General features: G+C 45.3%; 1 protein-coding gene and 1 long non-coding RNA gene across 2 annotated transcripts in view; one reads left to right on the plus strand and one right to left on the minus strand.

Annotated features, from left to right (window-relative positions):
- Positions 1-22173, plus strand: part of LOC132956491 (uncharacterized) — an 89673-nt gene that overhangs the window by 65072 nt on the left and 2428 nt on the right. The gene's annotated exons all lie outside the window — the stretch shown is intronic.
- On the minus strand, positions 976-11091 carry ldhba (lactate dehydrogenase Ba). The gene is made up of 8 exons (XM_061029971.1): positions 10887-11091; positions 5401-5537; positions 4718-4835; positions 4435-4608; positions 4174-4347; positions 3920-4037; positions 1882-2005; positions 976-1763 (listed from the first exon to the last, which is right to left on the minus strand). The coding sequence occupies exons 1-8, from the start codon at positions 11074-11076 to the stop codon at positions 1596-1598; spliced, it is 1203 nt and encodes a 400-aa protein (XP_060885954.1). The 5' UTR covers positions 11077-11091; the 3' UTR covers positions 976-1595.

Genomic DNA, 22173 nt, shown 5'->3' on the forward strand with positions numbered 1-22173 from the left:
CAAAAAATCTATAACTTATGTCATCTAAGGGAGACAATTAAGTGTGTGTGTCTGTGTGTGTGTGTGTGTGTGTGTGTGTGTCTGTGTGTGTGTGTGTGTGTTACAGTTAGCTCATGTTCTTGATGCTCTTTGTGAGGTCGGCCACGCTCAGACCGATGGCCCAGTTTGTGTACCCCTTCAGCTTGATCACCTCGTACGCACTGAAACACAGCGAGCGACAACCTGTCAACATCTTCAAATGTGTTCGTTACAGATCGACCACACAGGACGATGTTTATGATCAAAGTTTAACCCCTAAAAAGAAAAACCAGACCAGACTGAGTGATCACACTGAATGTTTACAGCATATACATCCCACAGGACAGAGGAGGCTGCAAATCCAGCTGTCAACCCCGTTAACCTTTCATTTGAATTTTTTGTAAAAAAAATCGATAAATTATTTCATCTAAGGGAGCCAATTAAGTGTGTGTGTCTGTGTGTGTGTGTGTGTGTGTGTGTGTGTGTGTGTGACCTGAAGTCGGACTGCAGATGTAAACTAGCTCTAAGCTAACTCTGCTATGTTGCATCAAATTGCAACATGTATTAGAAATACTATTCATGGTCCCTTTACAAATAAAATATTTAAAAGTAAAATACAAGAGTTGATTTCTACATTCCCCCCGCCCCCTCCTCTCTAGAGTCGATGCTCACTCAGGTCACCATGTGGTGGACACTGAAGCTTCAGTGTTTATCCAGCTCTGCATCGGTCTGTAAACCTTTCTGTGTTCTAACCTCTCTCCATTTTTCAAAAAGCATCTCCAATATTGATCCTAGTTTGAGCACGTTTCTGCTCGTGGAGCTCATTAGAAACATGCAGAGGCTTTTTAAAGCTCTAAACTGAGGGCTTCTTTGTTGAACTCCAGTAAAGCGAGTCGGCTTCATTCACAGAACGTGATTCTGTTTAGGTAGAAATAAAACACTCAGACGCACGTGCTCCCTTCATAAGGTTCAGATTTATTAAGTTACACGTTGTTGCTTCAGACAGTTTACAACACGAGGTCAGACGGAGTCAAGTTTTTACAAAAATAAAGTGGCGCTGAAGGTTACTGCTCCGCTGGCTGCTCCGTCCCCCACCCGCCGTCACAGAACCACACCGAGTGTTGATCATCGTGTTGTTAAAACAAAACCACTTAAAGGCGAAAGGCGGGAGGATTCAAAGTGTCTGTCTCTCTGCAGGGAGATACATGATTGGCTTACAGGGTTGTGGAGGAGCACGGTGACACGTTAGGCTGTTTTTAGGGTCCGAACAGCTGAAACACAAGAATCCTGACGGAGTACAGAAACACACATCAGCTCCTAACACAAACACAGGAACACAGTAACTTCATCCTACCAGCTGTTAGGGAGAAAACCTGCTGATTTAAAGGAGCGTACCGGGAGTTTTTTTCGACATCATGTGACTGACAGATGTGAGGGCAGTCCAATCATTTGAAAGTGAAGAAACAGCGGTATACTCCTTTAAAACCAGCACGCTACGCTTTGCGAGAGAGGACGGTAAAAAAAGGAGTGTGTGTGCGTGTCGACAGGCCTCTGTGTGTGTGTGTGTGCGTGTGTGTTCAGATGTCCTTCAGGTCCTTCTGGATGCCCCACAGCGTGTCGGCGCTCTTCTTCAGCTGAGCCACCTCGTCGTCCGTCAGCGTCATGTTGACCACGCTGTTCACGCCGCTGCTGTTCAGGACGCAGGGCAGAGACAGGAAGACCTCCTCGTTGATGCCGTACATGTTCTGAGGAAGCACAAACACGCACAGGGTCAGGGGAGGACGCGCCATGAAACACACAAACCCATTTCTTTTCTGGATTCGGGGTTCTCTATGACTAACGGGTACATGAAGCATACCGCACCTTGACCATGGTGGACACCGGGTGGACTCGGCTCATGTTCTTGATGATGCTCTCGGTGAGGTCGGCCACGCTCAGACCGATGGCCCAGTTTGTGTACCCCTTCAGCTTGATCACCTCGTACGCACTGAAACACAGCGAGCGACAACCTGTCAACATCCTTAAACGTGTTCGTTACAGATCGACCACACAGGACGATGTTTATGATCAAAGTTTAACCCCTAAAAAGAAAAACCAGACCAGACTGAGTGATCACACTGAATGTTTACAGCATATACATCCCACAGGACAGAGGAGGCTGCAAACCCAGCTGGAAACACTTCAAGCATTGAGCTGTCAACCCCGTTATCTTTAGAAGTGTAACTTTGAATTTGAAGAATTTGTGCTGTACAACTGGACGTTAGCATCAGCTGGAAAATTGGACATAAATATGAGACGAGTCGATTGAGTGATTGAGAAATGTTTGCATCGACCTTAACTTGGACTTTTCAGCCTTTTCTATATGTTCCTGTAACATCTGCACGCGGTATGGAGGTGGATTCGGCTGGGTAAGTAGATTTTCCACGGGAGAAGTATTCAGAGAATGTAGCCGGAGTGTATGAAGCATGTGCTGCAGGGTCAGGCGAACAGAGAGGGAGGGGCTGCAGGACGAGGGCCTGTACGTCTCATACCCTCGCTCTTTTCCCTTTGCCTTTTTTTCCAGGAAATCTCAACCCCCCGCTCTCCGCTCTGATCCTTTCACAGAGTCAGATTTCGAGGTTACGTTCCCACAGAGAGCTCAAACTGTAATCACTGCTGACCTCAGACTCTCTCCCACTCAGCGGCTCTGATTTATACGACTAACTAAACAAACTCCAAAGCAGTCAACAGAAGGTTTAATGGCGTCTTAAAATTAACCGCCTCAGCAGGGAGCGGACTTTTAAACTACAGACCTCAAGCCTCAAAATGTCTGACTTCTGTAAATAACATCAGGATGTGTATAAAAAGGATTTGTACTTATTTATGGAGACACCTTCCTCTCTCTCTCTCCTTTTAAAGGTATGCAAACTGAGCAGAGGACACATGACCAGCACTTTCCAGAGAATCAACACAAATCCTTCATGTGAGCTCAGTGTTAGATAATCATTTGGCAAGACAGGTTCAGCCTCTACAGTTCAAGCTTCCCCTGGTGTTCTCAGGGTTCTGTCATCCTGTTGGACAGAAAGCTGAGAAAGGATTTTTATATCGAACAACTCCTGAAGTAAAAGAGAAACTCTCGTACCGACCTTTGCTGCCCACACAGAGAGGAAGAAGAAGAAGAAGAAGAAGACAGAGGAGTGAAATCAGAACTCCTGCTCAGAGAGCGTGAACTTCTGTTCAACATCATCCCGTGCTCTGCAAGGTGGCCGCTTTTTAAAACTTCAAACGTCGACCGACATATTTGAAAGTCTTTTTCTGTTTTTCTTGGACCTTCAAAGAATGAACGAAACCTTTATTTCCCTGAGAGGAATTAGCCTTGCAGCGAGAGCATAAAAAACACAAAACAAGAGACAGGAGAGAGAAATGTGGGGCGCAGTAGTCGGTGCACGCCCCAATGCTCAGACCAAAGGGGGCGCAGAGGGTCCGCTGTAATCTTGTTGGCTAAATGGAGGGTGTACCGGTCTGTCATGCATGAGATGCTGCACATTTGCTTCCCAGTTATCTTGCTGCCTAGTCGAACAACCTGGTCCAGTTTGTTCTAATCATCCTATCATGTCGTCTGGGTGCATTTTTAGTTTCATAGTTTAATAAATTAAGGTTTTGTTCAGAATCAGTTACTAAGTTGACATTGGTCGCCAGAGATGAATGTTCAAGAAGAGGAGACATCAGGGCAGTGTACACACACACACACACACACACACACACACACACACACACACACACACACACACACACACACACACACACACACACACACACACACACACACACACACACACACACACACACACACACACACACACACACACACACACACACACACACACACACACACACACACACACACACACACACAGCGTACCTGTCCACCACAGCTTTGTGCGTGGCCTTCCACTGCTCCTTATCAGCGTCGGTGCCGATCTCAGGGTTCAGCTTCTGCAGGTTCACTCCGGCTACGTTAGCGCCGCTCCACACAGGCACTGAGACACACACACACACACACACACACACACACACACACACACACAGAAACTTAATACTGCTGTACATCGTCCCTTCATGATATCATCCACATTCTGACGAGTGTTTCATGATTGCATGGCGATGCGCTCTCACCGCTGGTGTCTCCGTGCTCGCCCAGCACCCAGCCGTTGAAGGAGGAGGCGTGGATGCCGAGGCGTTCGGCCATCATGTAGCGGAAGCGGGCGGAGTCCAGGTTGGTGCCGCTGCCGATGACGCGGTGCTTGGGCAGGCCGCTCAGTTTCCAGGTGACGTATGTCAGCACGTCCACTGTGAGGAGGAGGGGGGGGGTGGGGGGGGTCAGTGAGGTTCAAGAAAAAACAAGAGATGACGACGCTGCCGTGTCGGTGAACTCACCGGGGTTGGAGACGACGATGAGCGTGCAGTTGGGGCTGTACTTGATGATCTGAGGGATGATGGACTTGAAGACGTTGACGTTTCTCTGCACCAGGTTCAGGCGGCTCTCGCCCTCCTGCTGACGGACGCCGGCGGTCACCACGACCAGGCGAGAGTTGGCTGTCACGGAGTAGTCTGTACGGGGAGGAGAGGAGGAGAGGAGGAGAGGAGGAGAGGAGGTGAGGCGATGTTTGGAGAAAAAGTTTAATTAATAGAAGAACTGACGTGAGAGGCGTGCCCTCACCTTTGTCAGCCACGATCTTGGAGGTCTTGAGGAAGAGGCTGCCGTGCTGCAGGTCCATCATCTCCCCCTTCAGACGATCCTCCATCACGTCCACCAGAGCCAGCTCATCAGCCAGGTCCTGACCCGAGGAGGAGGAGGAAGAGGAGGAAGAGGAGGAGGAGAGGGAGGAAGAGGAGGAGGGGAAGAAGCAGAAGAAGAAGAAATGTCATTATTTCAGCCTATCATTTTTAATTCTCAAAGTAGTGATGCATTTTTAAAGGACGACTCCTCACAGTTTAACATTTTTATGAAAAAGCCTTTAGAAACTAAAGTTCAGTTCAGGAGTTTGTGTGCAACCTTTTGTTCAAAATGATCAACAATAATGTTTGATTCTGAAAATAAAAATGTGATTTAAGTTTCAAATATGATTTAAAATACTAATTTCCAACTTATCAGAGATTCAGACTTCATCTCTGGATTGTGTCGTGACATTTACTCTTTTATTTCATTATTATAATAATCTGATGCAGAGAATGTTTTTGACTTTCATGTAAAGAGTCATAGATGTGATATCAGAGTCATATAAACGAATGTGTGTAAATCTAAATGTGTGTAAATCTAAATGTGTGTAGAGCTGGATGTGTTCGTCTCTCTTTTCCTCCACTAAGAACACAACCTCATAGGATCGTATAAATGTGTCTTACCCGCAGCAGGATGCTGATGGCGCAGGCCATGCCCACCTGGCCGACCCCGACCACGGTCACCTTGTTCCTGGGGGGCTCAGCGGGGGCGCTGGCCAAGGGGCTGATCAGCTTCTGGAGGACTGACGACATGATCGCAGCTGCAGACAGAGAGGAGGAGGAGGTCAGGTGAGGAGGTACGGGAGGGTGGACAAGTCATGAAACCACTCGATGAAGATGGAGAAGAAATCCAAAGACGTGTTTGAAAAAAAAACAGTGCAAGATGGAAACCAAAGTGAAAAAACGACAAAAATAAGGGCGATTCATGTTTCTTTAGAACAGCCTATGAATAAGGAACCAAGCTGTCAGATCTCCATCCCATTTCAATAAACCAATCATGGAGTTACATCCATCCTCCAAACCTTCAGGTAAAACTCCACATGATATTTTTCCCTCGAACACCAACAAGCTTTAAAAAACCTCAATGAACACACGGCTGCAACAAACTGTAAACCAAAGCTCAAGAGAAAACTCAAAACGTCCAGAGTCTGGAGGGACATCTTCAAATGTCCTTCCAACATTTCAAAACAACTCAACCTCGTCTGGTTTGCGAGCAGCTGAATTACGGAGACATTACAAAGTTAAAACAGAACATCCTTTAAGGAATCATGTGACAAACGCTTACAGGACGAGCGGATGGGACCCAGAAAACGAGAAATCATGGAGTCCGAGGTTCAACGACAAAAACTGAGAAACTCTGAAACTGAAGCTCTGAACTGTGACGGCTGACTGAAGTAAAGTTTGTGTTTAAATAGTGAAGTTTAATCAAGACGTCGTCTCACCATCTCGATAATCTGAACATACATGATGATACGTGTTTTTATCACATCCATCCCTGAGACACAGTGTGTGAGTCTGTGTGTGTGTGTGTGTGTGTGTGTGTGAGTCTGTGTGTGTGTGTGTGAGTCTGTGTGTGTGTGTGTGTGTGTGTGAGTCTGTGTGTGTGTGTGTGTGGGGTTATCACTGCTGATGCCGTCGTCCTCCGATACAACCTATCACAGGAATATTGTGTTCCTTATGGACGAGCGATGAAGCAAACGGTCGAGTTAAGAAGATTGTGTTTTCATCTGAGGTCGACGCTCTTCTCGTGTCACGTAGAGAAATCTGTGAGAGTTTGTTTAAAATTGAGTTCGAAGGGTTTAAAAGAATTTGGAGGAATGTTGCAGAGATGTTCTGTTCTGTTCTGGACGGAGCCGGCTTACTTTAACTGCCAGTTAACGTGAGCTTGAGCTTCCTCCAGCAGCTGACTGATATCCGGCGCTGTGGGGGTCTGGCAGGAGGAGTCTTCAAAGTAAAATGTGAAGCAGAAAAAGTTCTCTAACTCATTTCAACGCTACCTGAAGCGGATGCTGAAGTGAGAAATCCTGCAGTTCATCAGTGTTCACTTGAAGCTCAAGGAGGTTTAAAACCCGCCTCAGCTCCAGCTCTCAGCCTGTCGTAAGGTTGACTGAAAGTTAGGCCGAGACAGCTTTTCAAGCATGGAGAAGCAAGCAAGGGTTCATAGTTATTGGGCGCTTATCATCGTGGGCTACGGGTCAGGATGCGTGAATCCAGCCAGGAAACTTCACTTATGGTGATGAGATTTAATTCTTCAAATCCGAGTCAAAAGAGTTCAATAGACGGGGGAACAAAAACACATTATGGGATGTTGAACACCTCTGCTGAACTGTCCAATCATGTGACGGTCATAAGAGCACAAAGGAGAGCAGTCTTTAAGTAAGGAGTGATCAGGTGAGGTCAATCTAACTAACGAGAGACAGAGTGCAACCAACAACCAATCAAGGACAAGGAGCAACCAGGTCTGAATCTCAAAGTTCTCCCTGAGACCTAAACCCTAAACCCTAAACCCTAAACCCTGAACCCAGAACCTTGAACCCTTAGGGACTTCACTGAAGTCACCTGGAAAGTGACCGAGTGCAAGGGCTCGAAATGGTTAAACAGAATGGGACAGCACTTTGTGACTTCTCTGTAACCATGACAACACGATGTCATACTCACCCACAGCCATGGCGCTTATAAAAAGTTCTTACTTAATATAAATGTGTATTAATCCATTGTGGGATAAATAAAGGATTATCTTATCTTATATATAACAGGGGCGACTGTGGATCAGTGGTAGAGTCGGTCATCTCTCAACCGGAAGGTCGGGGGTTTGATACCCAGCTCCTGCAGCCACATGTCCGATGTGTATGAATGGAAGGACACGTACACGTAGTTAAAAGTATACTCAGGGCTTTAGTCTGCTGATGTACCCGCTAACGGAGACGGGGAGCATAAAGGGCTCGATAAGTCAGCGAGAGATCCCTCAGGCATCTGACGACTCGCAGTAGGACGGCCCAGAGCGGGAACTGAAGGAAGTGAGTGCAGGTGAAGAAGGGAAGTGAAAGTGATCGTTACTACAAACACAACGTCAGGTGTTTCTCATTTCGTTCTCCTCCTTACAGGTCATAAAACAAGGAAACGTGTTTTCTATGACGCATGAAGCCGAGGAGCGGCGAACGACATGAAGCCATGAAGATTAAAGTCGTAGTATTTCCTTTCCGTAGTATTTGGGTGCTCTCGTTAAGTAATGCTTGATTTTACAACCATTATCTCTTTTTATTAGCAGTTTCATTTCTTAATCAGGTTTAATTTTCTTGTAGCTCTTTTTATTGTTTCTAATCTCTTTGACTTGCTTACATGGTCTTTAATCGCCTCAGTCTCAGCTCGTGTTGTCGGGTTCTTAGGGTCTTATAATGCTCTTATAGGGGTCTTATGGGGGTCTTTTGGGGATCTTATGGGGGTCTTATGGAGGTCTCGTGATGATTGGCTTAAAGTTGTTGTTTGACTTCTCTTGATGTTGGGTTTGTTTTGTGTTGTTGTTGTTTTTCTTCCGTCTTTGGCGTCTCTTGCTTCGCTCTTTTTACACGTTTTCTGTCCGTCACAGCACTTTGTCAGAAGAAGAAACAGTGAGCAGACGGGTCTTCTTTTATCTGGTATTAAAGCGAGCGGTGTAATTCATTCATTCTCAAACTGTGGTGCGAGTCCCTCTGGGGGTACGCGGGATCCCTCTGGGAGTACTCTGGGGGACTCTGATTTTTGATTTTTTAAATTTAAAGATGTAAAAATCAAATAGTTGATAAGCAAAGCCGTGATGGCGAGCTGAGGAAGCAAATATGACAGTCCAGGAGGCTCCTAACGGGAAATACTAGAAGTCTACAACAGTGAACCCAGCACACGTTCAAGAGTCGACGTTAGCGGAGTCAGTGACGCTTCGGCAACACACGACTTGAAACAGTAAGAAAATAGGACTGGAGTCACATCAAGTCTGGATTCTTTTAGTGGCTCAGAGAACGAGCCGGCCCGCAGTGTGAGGTAAATAATAAATAACATGCAGGAATAAAACGGCTTCCTGTGTAATAGTGAAATAGCCCTACACTGTTTTTCAACGTTAGCCATAATGGTTGTACTGCGAGAGGGGTGGGACTTATTGTGAACAGTTTGAGAGCCGCTGGTTCAATAAATCCACGTATCAAACCGCCGATCGATCTTTTATGGCGTCCAACAATCTGTCGTGTCTATTTCAGTTCAGCAGACTTTCACTGCGTCTCTGGAGGAATAACGTGTCCATAAAACTTTATGTGATCTTCTGTATGCAGACGGGTAATGAACAGGATATTAGAAGGTCAGTGCAATCACGATTATGTACACTGTGATGTTTGAACAAAGATATATTTAAAGAAGAGCAGCTGCTGATAAAGATTTTAATGTCAACAGATTGTGAGCAGAACGGTGGGGGGGGGGGGGTCACAAGTTAAAGTGTCACAAGTTGATTTAGTCTTTATGTTTTAAACTTCCTCAAAGACGGACAGACGCTTGCCTCCAGTGGTTTCCTCTCCACAAGTTTCATCATCAACAGGAATTCACTTTCATAATAAAGGTCAAAAGGACGGAGAGCACTCCAAGAAAACTCAGAGACTGAACCTAAAACACAAAAATCACTGACCTGACAGGACTTTACTTTGTTCTTTTAATGTTCTCTGGAGAACTCAAACCCTGCTTTGATGTGTTATCAGTAAAGGAGCAAAGCAACAGGAAGATTTCAGAACATATGATGGTCAAAGTAAAGCGTTCAGGGCGAGAAAAATGTCACAAAGACGAGCGAAACCAGATACTTTAAAACCCAAAGAACAGAAACGAAGTCTGCTTCATAAAACCGTGCAGAGGGGAACAAGACGTCCGCATTAACCTGACTTTAAAAGGAAAAAAAGGACTGCTTCAGACAAGGTGACAAACGTTATTACTTATTTAGGACATCAAGTGATCTCTGAGGGTCCCCGAGCCTCAGGTTGAGAACCATGAGATATCAGTTTGCACATAGAACAAAGCCCTGTGAGCACATGTTGTCCTGTAACAGTCACACACTTCAGATAGGCTCCTATCAAGGTCAAACTCACACTGAAGGAGGGGACGTGTGTGTCCCTGTGTGTGTGTGTATGTGTGTGTGTGTGTGTGTGTGTGTGTGTGTGTTTTCGTGGACACACCTCGTGGCTGTATATAAACTGAGCCCCTTTCGGCCCTCCTCCAGGAGACAAAGGAGGCTCCTGTACAGCACAAAGCTCCAGTTTACCTCCTCATAAATATATCACACATTACATGACTGACCGACCAGAGTCCGTCTGTGTGTGTGTGTGTGTGTGTGTGTGTGTGTGTTTGTGTGTGTGTGTGTGTGCGCGTGCGTGTTATCATCACAGCCTGTTTATCATTTTAACGAGCAGAAAGCTGCTTTTTGTCCCCCCCCTTCTCTCTCTCTCTCGCTCCCTCTCTATCTCTCTCTCTCAAGCTCTCTCTTGAAGGTTACATAACACACCGGGCCTGCACGAGCCATGAAAGCGACCTTGACTTTGGAGATGCTGAGAGACAAACAGGCTACATTTAAAACCACATTCAGATGTGATCAAAAATAAGACAAGAGCGACTTTAAAGAGCGAAAGTAAACGAGCTCCGAGGTGGGGGAGAGTTCAAGTTCAAGGCGAGTTCACAGAGACGAAGTTTCCTGTCTGTGTCAAATTACAGCATTATAAAAGCTGCCTCGCGGCCAAGTTGGAAGCAGGAACTACAACTAAAACAAAGCCACTAAATACCACAATCAGTCTGCTACATAACGGACCTGAAGCAGCGCTGCGCCTGACGAGGGATCATCCAAACATTACGCACGCAATCAGAAAAATAATCATCATGTAATCTACCCCCGACACCTTCATGAACGAGCATCCAATATTCACAAAACCTCCTGTGATGCTGTTTCAAGCAGTTACATGAAAACAGGTTGAACTTGGCGTGAATTGCAAATGGATTCCTGCAGCGGAGCATCCATTGCCGCTGACGCGTCCTGCACGCAGCGCCGCGCGGCAGCACCGAGCGCGGAGGAGAAGAATCATCTGAAATCATCAAACAATGAGAATACTCACATGACTGGAGGTGTTCCGCAAAGGCTGGTGTCAGAAGAGTGGTGCCGGTGGAGGAGACGGTGCAGCGGCTGGCGGAGAGATGGCGAGAGTGTGGAGCTGCACGGTATGCAGAGAGGAGGAGGAGGAGGAGGAGGAGGTACGGGGAGGAGAGGGGGGGTGGGTTGCCAATGTGACCAGGCTGACTGCGCATGTGAGAGAGGTGGGGGTGGGGGGGATGGGGGGCAGAGCAGGATGCATGTGCGTGACATTTTTATACTGTGTCAGTCACGGAAGATTTTGGAAATATGGAGATTACTTGGAAAAATGAATTGATTTCGTCTCTAAATTTACAACCTGCGTTCATGAACACCGAGCATGAATAATTTAGAGCCAATCATCAGAGAGCTCCATCAACAGGCTGTCATCATCTCTCGCTGCAACGCAGAACAGATCCATATTTAAACCTGACATGTTCTGTGTTCTACATTACAGAGAGGTCTTTTTAAAGCGATGCACCACAAACCAAACGTTATTAAAGAATAACCCAATTATTCATTAAGGGCGCAGTGTCAGCACAGTGTGCAGCGCCATGACGGTATACAGGTCAGTGTAAACCGTCTCCTCCTCCTGCTGGAGGGTTTCTGTGACCATGAGGTGCAGATTTAACAATCCTCTGTGCCACGGTTTCAACAGGAACATCTAAAATGGGATGAGTTAAGAAAATGAAAGTTCTTAAACTGGTGGCAATCAGCAGCTGTAATAAGTTAACTTACTGTAGAAATGAGTGTCTGGGGAATACAATTATCAAATGCGCTAAGAAGTGATGCAATGAGATGTGATACGATAGGATGAGATATGGCAAGGAAAGTGAAACCACATGCGCACACCCTTTCCTTACCTGGTTGTGTATTTTGGATCCAGCATCCACTGAGGGATGTGCGTGTCTTTTTTTGTGATGTTTCAGGATGAGATGTGGCACCATATGATACATAATTATACGTTGATATATGAAACCGTACAATACTTTGTTCTGAGAGAGTTCTGAGGAGTCGGCTGGTCGCTGTGTCTTAAGCACATTTTTAATAAACCAAAATAAGCTTCTAGTTTTAAACCTCACTGCGAATCATGAACACACCTTCACCGGTGTTTGCAGAAACCCTGTCTCCTCTCTCTTTACTGAACTCGGGGATCTTTATAAATGATCCAAGAGGTTTTTAATTGTCTAACGATGAAGTCGCTGTTTGTCCTAATATGACCTCTCCCTGAGAAGCTGATCTGCCTGTAATCTTGTCGTGTGTGTGTGTTATCAGGACGGAGAGGGACTCAGGTGGACTTTCAACGGCCCATTAAACTCTCATAATCCTCCAGGTGATTGTATCAGATTAAGTATTTATCAGTGCTCAGTCGCTGCACTTCGTCCAGCCTGCAGCCTCACGCATGTTAATAATCTGACCCACATTGTGTTCCATAAATACCTCAGGAATCTGTCAAACTTTGATCAAATAATCTGTCAAGAGGATGCATGATGTGGAGCTCATTTATCTCTGTCATCAACAAGTTAAAAATCATGCATGGATCACTTTTTTAGGGGGGAACATTCTCGCTCCAATGCAGCAAGCGACCTAATCAATCAAGCGAGAAAGCATTCAATCAATTCAAGTTCTTTATGGATCCCTCTTGGGCATTGCACAGATTAGCATGACCACAGGCCCTGGAAAATGAAATCTACTTCACGTTATTGTTGGAATGTGTCCTCTTCAGTCTCGTCTCCTTACACAAGAGAGGGAGACGTTTTACTCCCTCGCTATCCTCCGGTCACATCGTGGTTTGTGTTCCTATCTCTGATCAGGTCAGATTATGTTTTTCAGGCTTTGAATAGGTTCAACGGTCACTGGATCACAGAGTGGAAAAGAAGGAGGTCTGTGAGAAGAGATAAGGTGCTGTGCACAGAGACGCTCCTCCTCTCCTCTTCCTCTGCGGCTATTGTTGTCCAAGTAGACAGCCCGGGTACAAATCCAGCGGCGACCTCCGGTGTTGAAAACTGAAGCCAAAATCCTGCAGTTCCTCGAGTGTCCACTAGAGGCTGGCTGCAGAAGCACCGGAAGTCACATACACACCCATTCTAAAAAGCCTGTTTTTACAGCAGAGATTAACATGTTTACAGCCTGGTTCAAAAAACCAAATAGGTGTGATTAGCTCATGTCTCGATCGACACACACTGTACGGGGGGGTGAATGTTTTGATGACTCATCAGTTTTGATTTGATGAAGGATAAGAGTTATTCACAATAAGGCGTGTAGCTGACATGATTGACAGGCGGGCGCGGTGTAGTTTATCAGGAGGCTTAAAACCCGCCTCAGCTCCAGCTCTCAGCCTGTCGTTAGGTTGACTGAAAGTTAGGTTGAGACAGCATTTCCAGCATGGAGACCGCCATCGATAGGACTCCAGCGCCCCCTGCAGGAACAGACGGGTGACGACACTCAGGCTTTGTGAAAATTCATATTCATAGTCAATGGTTCAAATCTGGCCTGCGGCTCCTTTCCTGCATGTCATTCCCCACTCTCTCTCTGGCTTCTATCCACTAGAAAAAAATAAAGAACTCTAAAAGACACCAAACTCATTTAAAAGAACCCTTAACGACCATGACTTCAACTTCAACTTTACAGTAACGATATCTGAGTTCAAATGTCGGGTGTGAAACGTTAAACTCTATCTGCGAAATAAATACGCAATTACAGCGACCTGAAAACTCGACTTCAGAGGGTAAAAGATGATTCCAGTTCATTATATCACGTCTGGGAATTACACCTTCAAAAATATATTACATTAAGTGATTAAAAAAACGCTCAAATTAAATCAAAGAAATCTTTTCTGGGATGAATCGACGTAAATCAGGGAATAAAATGTGTGGCCCTCCAATCAAAGTCACTCCTCTTTCATACAGACCGATGTTACCCCGTATATGAACATGTTGTTCTCTGCTGCACATGTGACACACCATGACGAAGAAGATGATGATGATGGTGGTGATACAGGCTGGTACCCAATAGGAAGCTGCAAACATGCCTCCAATGGAATGAGAGGATGCTGACCCGCTAAAGGCCCACTGCTCCGCTTTGTATGTGTGTATCAGTGTGTGTGTGTGTGTGTGTGTGTGTGTGTGTGTGTGTGTGTGTGTGTGTGTGTGTGTGTGTGTGTGTGTGTGTGTGTGTGTGTGTGTGTGTGTGTGTGTCTGTGAGGGCTGCAGAGGCCTCGTGTGAACACTGAGGAGGACGGGATCAGATTGGTCAGCAGAAGAAGGCGGGGCTTAACGGCTGTTGCATAACACAAAGCCCCCCCCCTGCCAAGTGTCCTCTCCTTCTCTCTCGCTCTCTCTTTCTCTCTCGCACACACACACACACACACACACACACACACACACCCTCCCAGTTTTCTGTATCAACAGTGTTCATGTTTTGACTGATGGTTCTGCAGGCTGTTTGTTCTTCAAAAATTTCAGAGGTCCAGAAAGTAAGACCATGGAAACATTCACACAAGTCTCTCACTTGTTAAGATGAGGTCTCTGTGTTTATAAATGTTTGAAGGTTTTAGCTCAGACTCCACTGCCCGGCCTTCGAGTACGTTTTTATTTTAGTAAAAAGCAGGAAAGACTAAAACGTTTCCATCCAAAGAAGACTTTCCTCTCATGATTTGGTTTTAGGTCGTTAACAGAAGAAAGTGATTTTTCTCATTTCTTTATGATCTTTGTTATTCAGCGCTCTTGTTTCTGTTTAAAGTATTTTTAAATTCATATTATTGTCGAGTCAAATCTTTGGTGGTGTGCAGGAAAACAGTCCAAAGGTCAGTGTGCTGATATGCAGGAGTTCAGAGAGGTGCAGAGCAGCGAGGTTATGGGCGACCTTAAAGGTGACGGGCAGAATCTTGAAGTGGATATTTAACCGATGAAGCTCCTGAAGGTACAGGAGGGCTGTGATTGATGGAGGGGGGTTCTGGAGATGATGGGAGCAGCAGAGTTCTGGACCAGTAGAAGTTTGTGGATGGACTTCAGAGGGAGAGCAAAGAGAATCTAGTAGTATCTTAATCTCTCCCGTCCACTGCAGAGCTCATCAGTCAGACTCTCTTACAAATCACCGGCTAAATCTGCACATAAAATAACATATAAAGTCATACTAGTAAAAAAGTACAGCAGCTGTGAACAAGAAACTGGTTCCAGGGACCTGACCACAATAAATCTGAAACTATCAGTCCAAGCTGAGAGGATCCATCGTCTGTCCTGAGATCTGGAAACACTCTCAGGCATGGAGATTGAAGGCCAGTCCCAAATCAATCTTCAGGAATAATCTTTAATTGCACGCAGATAACATCGAGGCTCATCGCCACAAAGAAGCTCCTCATCACAAAGAACGGACGTGCACAGCTTCCTCTGAAGCCTCGCTGCACAGCTGCAGAGTCACAGAGTGCAGCTGTGAGATTGACTCACAATAACTTGTTATGTCTCCGTGTGATTCACAAAAACTCTCACCGACTCTAACGGACATGTCAGTGATTGAGACTTTTTTTCCTCCACACACATTTTCCCAGGATGCATTGCAGCTTCAACCCAGATAATCTGTCTGGAATTAAAACATCTGAATAGACAGGGCTGCCCTCTGTGAATTATCTACTCTAATTCATATTTTAAGGATGCCATTTGCCCCCCATAGGTAGTTTCTTTGCTTGTTTGCAACACAACTAAAAATGGACGTCCAAGCTGAAACAGCCTTCAGTCCTTCAGGACAACAAAGATGAAAGATCTGAGACTCAGAGGATATGAGACTTCAAGCGTTTTCTGAAGAACTATCTGCCTCTTGTTTCTGTTTTCCTGCAAACAGTTGAGTCAGCGTCATGTTTCCACCTGTGACTTGTTCTGTACACTTGACCTGAAGCTCACCTTCAGTGTGAGTGTGAACAAACCGCTCAGAGTTACATAATGACAGCGGCTCTGATTGAAGTCAGTTATTGAGGTAAACAGGAGGCTGTCAGTGTGCGGTTATTACTGTAAATACGCTGATCAAATGGTCCACCGGTGCCAGAGTTAACAATTCACTGACACTGTGCAAGGTCGGCCAGCTGACCTGGATTCAGAGCCTCGGACCAATCAGGACGCACACAGTTCCCAGGAAGCAGCATGAACCACCAATCAGAGCTCAGCATGAGGACAAAGCAGTTATTGTTTGTATTTGACCGAGTGTGTGCAGGACGAGAGGCCAACAAGGTCAAATGGGAAATTAAAACACCAGAGAACAAAAGGGAGTGATGGAACACTAAAAGATTCATTAACAGGCTAAATATATCGGGATTAAGAGCTTATCTCTTAATCACTCTTTTGGGTTCTTTTTAACAGAAACAGGATGAAGACTTTCTCAAGGGACGCTTACTTTAAAAGCTGCAGGTCTGATAATCTGCATCTCTTCGAGTCAGTGGAGTTTTAAAGTCCTTCAACGGGCAAAAAGGACGAAGACTGATTGATGTGCACAGACGGATTTAACCTTTCAGATCCCACAGGGCGAAAATAACTTAGTGGGTTATTTTTTGTTTTTGTTTTGAGGTTTATTTTTGGGCACTTTATCACAATATCACTTTATTTTAGAGACAGGACAGTGGCTAGAGTGGGGAATCAGGGAGAGAGGGAGAGAGAGAGTGGGGAATGACTTGCAGAAAAATGAGCCACAGGTCGGATTTGAACACAGGCCTGGGCCTGTATACATGGGGTGTGCGCACTGGCTGCTGGCCATTGGTGCCCCCTTACTGGGCCCCTTTTAACCCCTCATTCCTTTGACTTTCTGTAAAGTGTGTACAGTGATTGTAAATCTGGTGTTCCACTAAGAAAGTCACAACAGGCATAACAATACTTGTTGAATCTGAATCAGAAAGTAAGGGTACAGGATGAGTGAAGGACAAGTGTTGCAGGTGCATTAAAGAAAATGTTATGGTTGTGGACACAGTTGCGGACTGGAATTTTACAACCTGGCTCAACATGCTGCCCTCCGATGTGTTGACTTGATTTAATGAGCGCCTGCACACACAGACGTACAGGTAGCTACTGCCTCCCTGATTTACTGCTGTTACTTAAAACACAATGACCTTTGAAAGGCAACATGTGCGCAAAACAGCAACATAACTAAGAGCTGAAAGTAGCTTTCGAGGGAAAGAAAGACCCGAATAAGAAAATACATAAACTGAGTGAAATAGACTCTTTCTTTTTCTTATTTGTGAGAATTTGTTTTTTATCAGTTTGACACAGAACCAATTGCCTAACTGCTCAATCTGAGCTGTGAAATTTGTCTCTGCAATGATTCTCAGCCTTCTGCAAACACCCACTTACCCAGATCAGCTGGCAGAAGGTTTGGCTCTGGTTTGCTAATGTACCCATTTCTCTCTCCTTTCTTCTTCTTTTTGATATAAAGTTGACTTTTTTAATTATCTGGTACAAATAAACATTGTTTTGCTTTACTGCCCACCAGGCCCTCTTTAGAAATAAAAAAAATCCTTCCCTTAAAGGCACAGTATGTAGATTCAACCACCAGGGGGCGCTCAATCAAAACAATAACAAAAGATGCCATCGAGGCTGGCGGGGAATCATGGGAGTTCTCTGCTCGTTAGTGACTCCAAACACCCCCGATATGCAGATGACACTCAACTATTTCTGTCTGTTATCCAGAAGTTGAAGCATGCAGCTCTGTGAGTCGCTGTTATCTCTGCACACCAAGTAGAGCTCAACCTTCAAAACACCAACTGTCTCGCCTTTCTGGGGCACAAATCACACATCCATGACCTCTTGGAATTGATTGATTATTGGTCTTCCGATACAACCGTACAGAAAAGTGTACAGGCTAACCATTTCTCATGAAACTATGACTTTATTCTTGTAATATTACGACTTTATTCTGCTGTGTTTCAGAGTGATGTGGTTATCTTACAGCTCTCTGACATTTGGTCCATTTCTCTTGATGATGGTTTATTGAGTGTTTCCTGCCTCTCGCTGTGGGTCAAAGGTCAGGTCAGTGTGTTAAGAATTTCACACTGTCCTGACCTTTGACTGTGATTCATAGTTAACAAATCAGCGCCTCTGCACTCTGTTGGACATTCTGCTGTTGCTTCATAACTCCTAACAGCCCTCTGTTTCATCACATTTTAATTTAAAAAAAGTTTGATTACAAAAGCTGCACAGACTTCATACTGCAGGTGAAGTGCAAGTTCGTCCACAAGGTCACTTTGCTCAGTCTGTGGTTTAGCAGCATTTTCCAGTAGTCCTCCCTGCTCACAGAGACCTCCCTGTGGAGTCATATCCTCCCCCTTCAAATTCCTCACAGCGAGCCGGGCCAGGCCGCCCCTCTTGTTCATGTGATCAGGAACACCAGCTGCTATTTCAGACTGACCTTCAGAACTCCTCACAGGCCTGCAAGGACAATAGATGCATGAATGCGAGCATGGACATGTTCGCACATGCGCCAACACGCCCCCTGTCAGTGTTTCCCCTCCTCGCCATGAGAGCCAAACACAACAGGCAGAGCTCCAGCTCACTGAGGCATCAACTTTTCAGCAGGCGGCGTTATCTTTGTCTTTACCCTCATGAACCAATTGAACAAAGATGGTGGATCACAGAAAGTATGAAATACAGTCCTAGTATTGTCTCAATTTTAAACCCAAGGCCCCTCTCTGCTCCTTTGACAAGACTGGATTCTCAACTCGATTGACAAAACTGTACTGGGAATCCTCTGGTGGTTTAATTCGTATAATAGGGGATGAATTTGCAGCAATGGTGTCAGTAATGCACTTCTATGCTGGTTTGCCAACAACCAAAAGTCAGAAGAAGTAGTGGAAGATACCCCCCCTTTAAGCACGTACCTCAGGGTCTTACAAACTAAGCCAACAAAGAAGTGCCAAAATATGCACTTCCTCCAGTGTCGACTAGAGTCTGTCTCCTGCAGTGAGTCAGTCCCCATAGAGCCCCATGTTAAAATGTCCAAGGGAAAGAGGCCAAACTCCAAGCTTGAAAAGGTTTTCTTTTGCTACTGCAGTGCTCTATCATTACAGTTTGATCTCTTAATTTGTTCTTTTGTCGTCCTCATTGCCTCATAAATTATGTTTGAACACACAGTCGGCCTACATGTAAAACCTTTTGGAAGCTTCATGCTCTACAAACAAACCCGTCTGACCCCGCAGACACTCAATGAAACCTTTTCATTCAGGAAACCACAAACAGCAGCGGCAGCAGCTCTGAGTAAACTGAGAGCTCTGTGGTTAGGAGATGTAACCACAGCAGCAGCAGAACTAAGACTCAACATGTGCTGCTTCATCACTGCCTGCTTTCTTTAGAGACTGTATGAAAAGGAATGAAACCGTCTTCAACATGCTGACTTTGCAACTTAAGCATTATGTAATAGTCGAGATGTAATCCTGTGGTGGTACTGGGTTAACGTGATTAGTTTATGTCAAGTCATGAAGGTCAGTCCCAAACCATGTCACATGTCTCTTTGTGGAGTAAGTTCAAACATGTGATGCTAAATGTGGTATAAGCTAACCTATTATTTTAAACATTTAACTTTGTAGAAATGCTGATGAGAAGACGTTCGACCGCAGAAAATATGAAGATCGACGTCTATTCTCTTTCCCCAAAATGTAAATGCTGAACTTTTTAAATCGGCTAGATAATGACCTTCAAACATTTCTCACTCCCTCCACCCTGATCACAGAGGACCCGTCTCACTCCCTCCACCCTGATCACAGAGGACCCGTCTCACCCTCTCCACCCTGATCACAGAGGACCCGTCTCACCCCCTCCACCCTGATCACAGGGGACCCGTCTCACTCTCCACCGTGATCACAGAGGACCCGTCTCACTCTCCACCCTGATCACAGAGGACCCCTCTCACCCCCTCCACCCTGATCACGGAGGACCCATCTCACCCCCTCCACCCTGATCACAGGGGACCCGTCTCACCCTCTCCACCCTGATCACAGGGGACCCGTCTCACTCCCTCCATCCTAATCACAGAGGACCCGTCTCACCCTCTCCACCCTGATCACAGAGGACCGTCTCACTCCCTCCAGCCTGATCACGGAGGACCCGTCTCACCCTGAACAAAATCAGATAGACAGTTTTTAAGGTACGTCTGTACTTTGAGTTGTTTTTAATGTAAGTTCAGTTTATTGTTTGATCCACGTCAAACAAGTTTTCTATCCATCACATTCAAGAAAACAGCCGCAGAGCTCGTGTTGTAGAGCATTACAGCTGAAGGTTCACGGGGTTGGATGGTGTGTTAGTCGTCACTTTGCCCGTGTGGATTTAGCTCGCTGTAATGGAAACATAGTTTGAGTTGGAGCTGATAATAAAGGCTGAAGCCTAACTGTCCCTGATGGAGCGCACAGCTGTTTCCATCAGCAGGCGGGCGTGTCAAAGATGGAGCCTTAAAATAGAGCGGCCCTCGTGTGGAAGCTGCAGCAGCAACAACGTTCACATACAGGCCTTCATGTGTTCACGGGTTAGCACTGACTGTGGAAATGACCGCTTTTTATCTCTCTCAGTGTTCATATTTTATTCAACAAACAGGAAACACGTAAATGGAATCCATTTCCCATGACCCTTTGCCACCTCACTCTGTCACATGGTCCCTGTGAGGCGCACACACACATACGCACCAAACATCCACCTTTTTCCATCAGAGAGCAAAGCGGCGTGCAAACTGGGGATTTTGATGTGCAGGCAAATGGATTGTAATGACGGCAGAGTTCGTGTGCAGACCTGAACAGGACCAGGACCATTAGAGGGTCAGGTCTCGGTGTGCAGCAGCAGGTAGAGCTGCTCATTGAAATGAATCACACACGAGCTGCTCCCAAACAAGAGGAGGTGATGTACAATGTGATTCATATCAGTATGTTCACCAGCATCACGAGGAGTTGGTTGTAAACAAGCCTCTATCTTAAGGGTACAGTGGATGCGTGCAAATTAAAGAGATCCGCCGGAGCTCTTAGTCCTTAACTAAAGGCGTGGTCTGCTTTTTTTTTTCCATTATTCCTTTATCCAACTTATTCTCTCTCTCTTCAAAATGCAGGAAAGTAACTCCAGAAAGACAGATTAAAACATGTTACAATATTCTTGTCTGGGGTGCAGATGGCCTAGCGGTTAGGTCGCGCCCCATGTACATAGGCTTTAGTCCTCTAATCGGACGGCCCGGGTTAGAGTCCGACCTGTGGCTCCTTACCTGCATGTCATTCTCCGCTCTCTCTCTCTCTTCCTGGGTTCTCTATCCACTGTCCCATTAAGGAAAGGCAAAAAGCCCCCCACAACTATTTCTAAATATTATCATAGCTCATGGTTTAAAAACAGAGAAACCCCCTTTAAGGAAAGGTTTGAATTCTCCTTTAAATCATGATCCTATCACTGGGAAGAAGTCATCTCTGGACAACCAAACAGGAAGTGGAGTGAGCACGCCCCCATGTGGCGGTGCACAAGAACTACAATGCAAAGCAAGACGCTGATTACTTCAGAGGTAGTGAGGGCTGCACGATATTGGAAACGACTGACTTTGGATTTTCTTTACTATCTGCAACATAAGGTGCAATATGCCAGAAAAATACAGAAAATCAAATCAGATAAATGCAGCCGGCTTTTTACGAACATATTGAGGTGAATTACGCCCCCCGGTGGTCTAGTGCAGAGGTCCTCTAAGCAGGCAGCTCAGATATGAAAAGCACTTTTTAAATGTTCTTAACTTACTGTTTTTTTGGCCTGATAATAACAAATATATGCCAATTGGGTGATCAACATGTTCTTGTCAAGTGTATTTATGAGAGATAAACTAATTTAGATTTTAATTCAAGACACTCAAGTACATTTCCTCACTTCATTTAAGTGTCTGCTAGAGATTAGAAGTGCATTATGTTAAAAAATATTTTGATCATGAAGTGTGGTAAATAAACATATCGAAGAGTGCACATTCTTTAAGTGAAGTTTATTTGACCACTAAAGCGACACAAGTTAATCTGAAGGTAGCCGATGTTTATCTTTGGCTTCATCAACATGTTGGAGCGTGACCGTTTAACCTGGGCCTCCACTGCACAGGTCAGATGTGCACAAACTGAGAGTGAGGGAGAAATGATTTCCTTTTAAGAGGACATATTATCCCCATCTCCAGATTTTCAAACAGTCCCCTGTGCTCTAAATGAAACATCTGTGCTGTGATTTGGTCAAAATATAACATGAATCAAGCACCACAGGAGGTTTGTGACCCTGTATAAACCGGCTCTCTCAGAACGCTCCGTTTTG

Source organism: Labrus mixtus, chromosome 22 (genome assembly GCF_963584025.1).
Source record: "Labrus mixtus chromosome 22, fLabMix1.1, whole genome shotgun sequence".
Classification (NCBI taxonomy): Eukaryota; Metazoa; Chordata; class Actinopteri; order Labriformes; family Labridae; genus Labrus; species Labrus mixtus.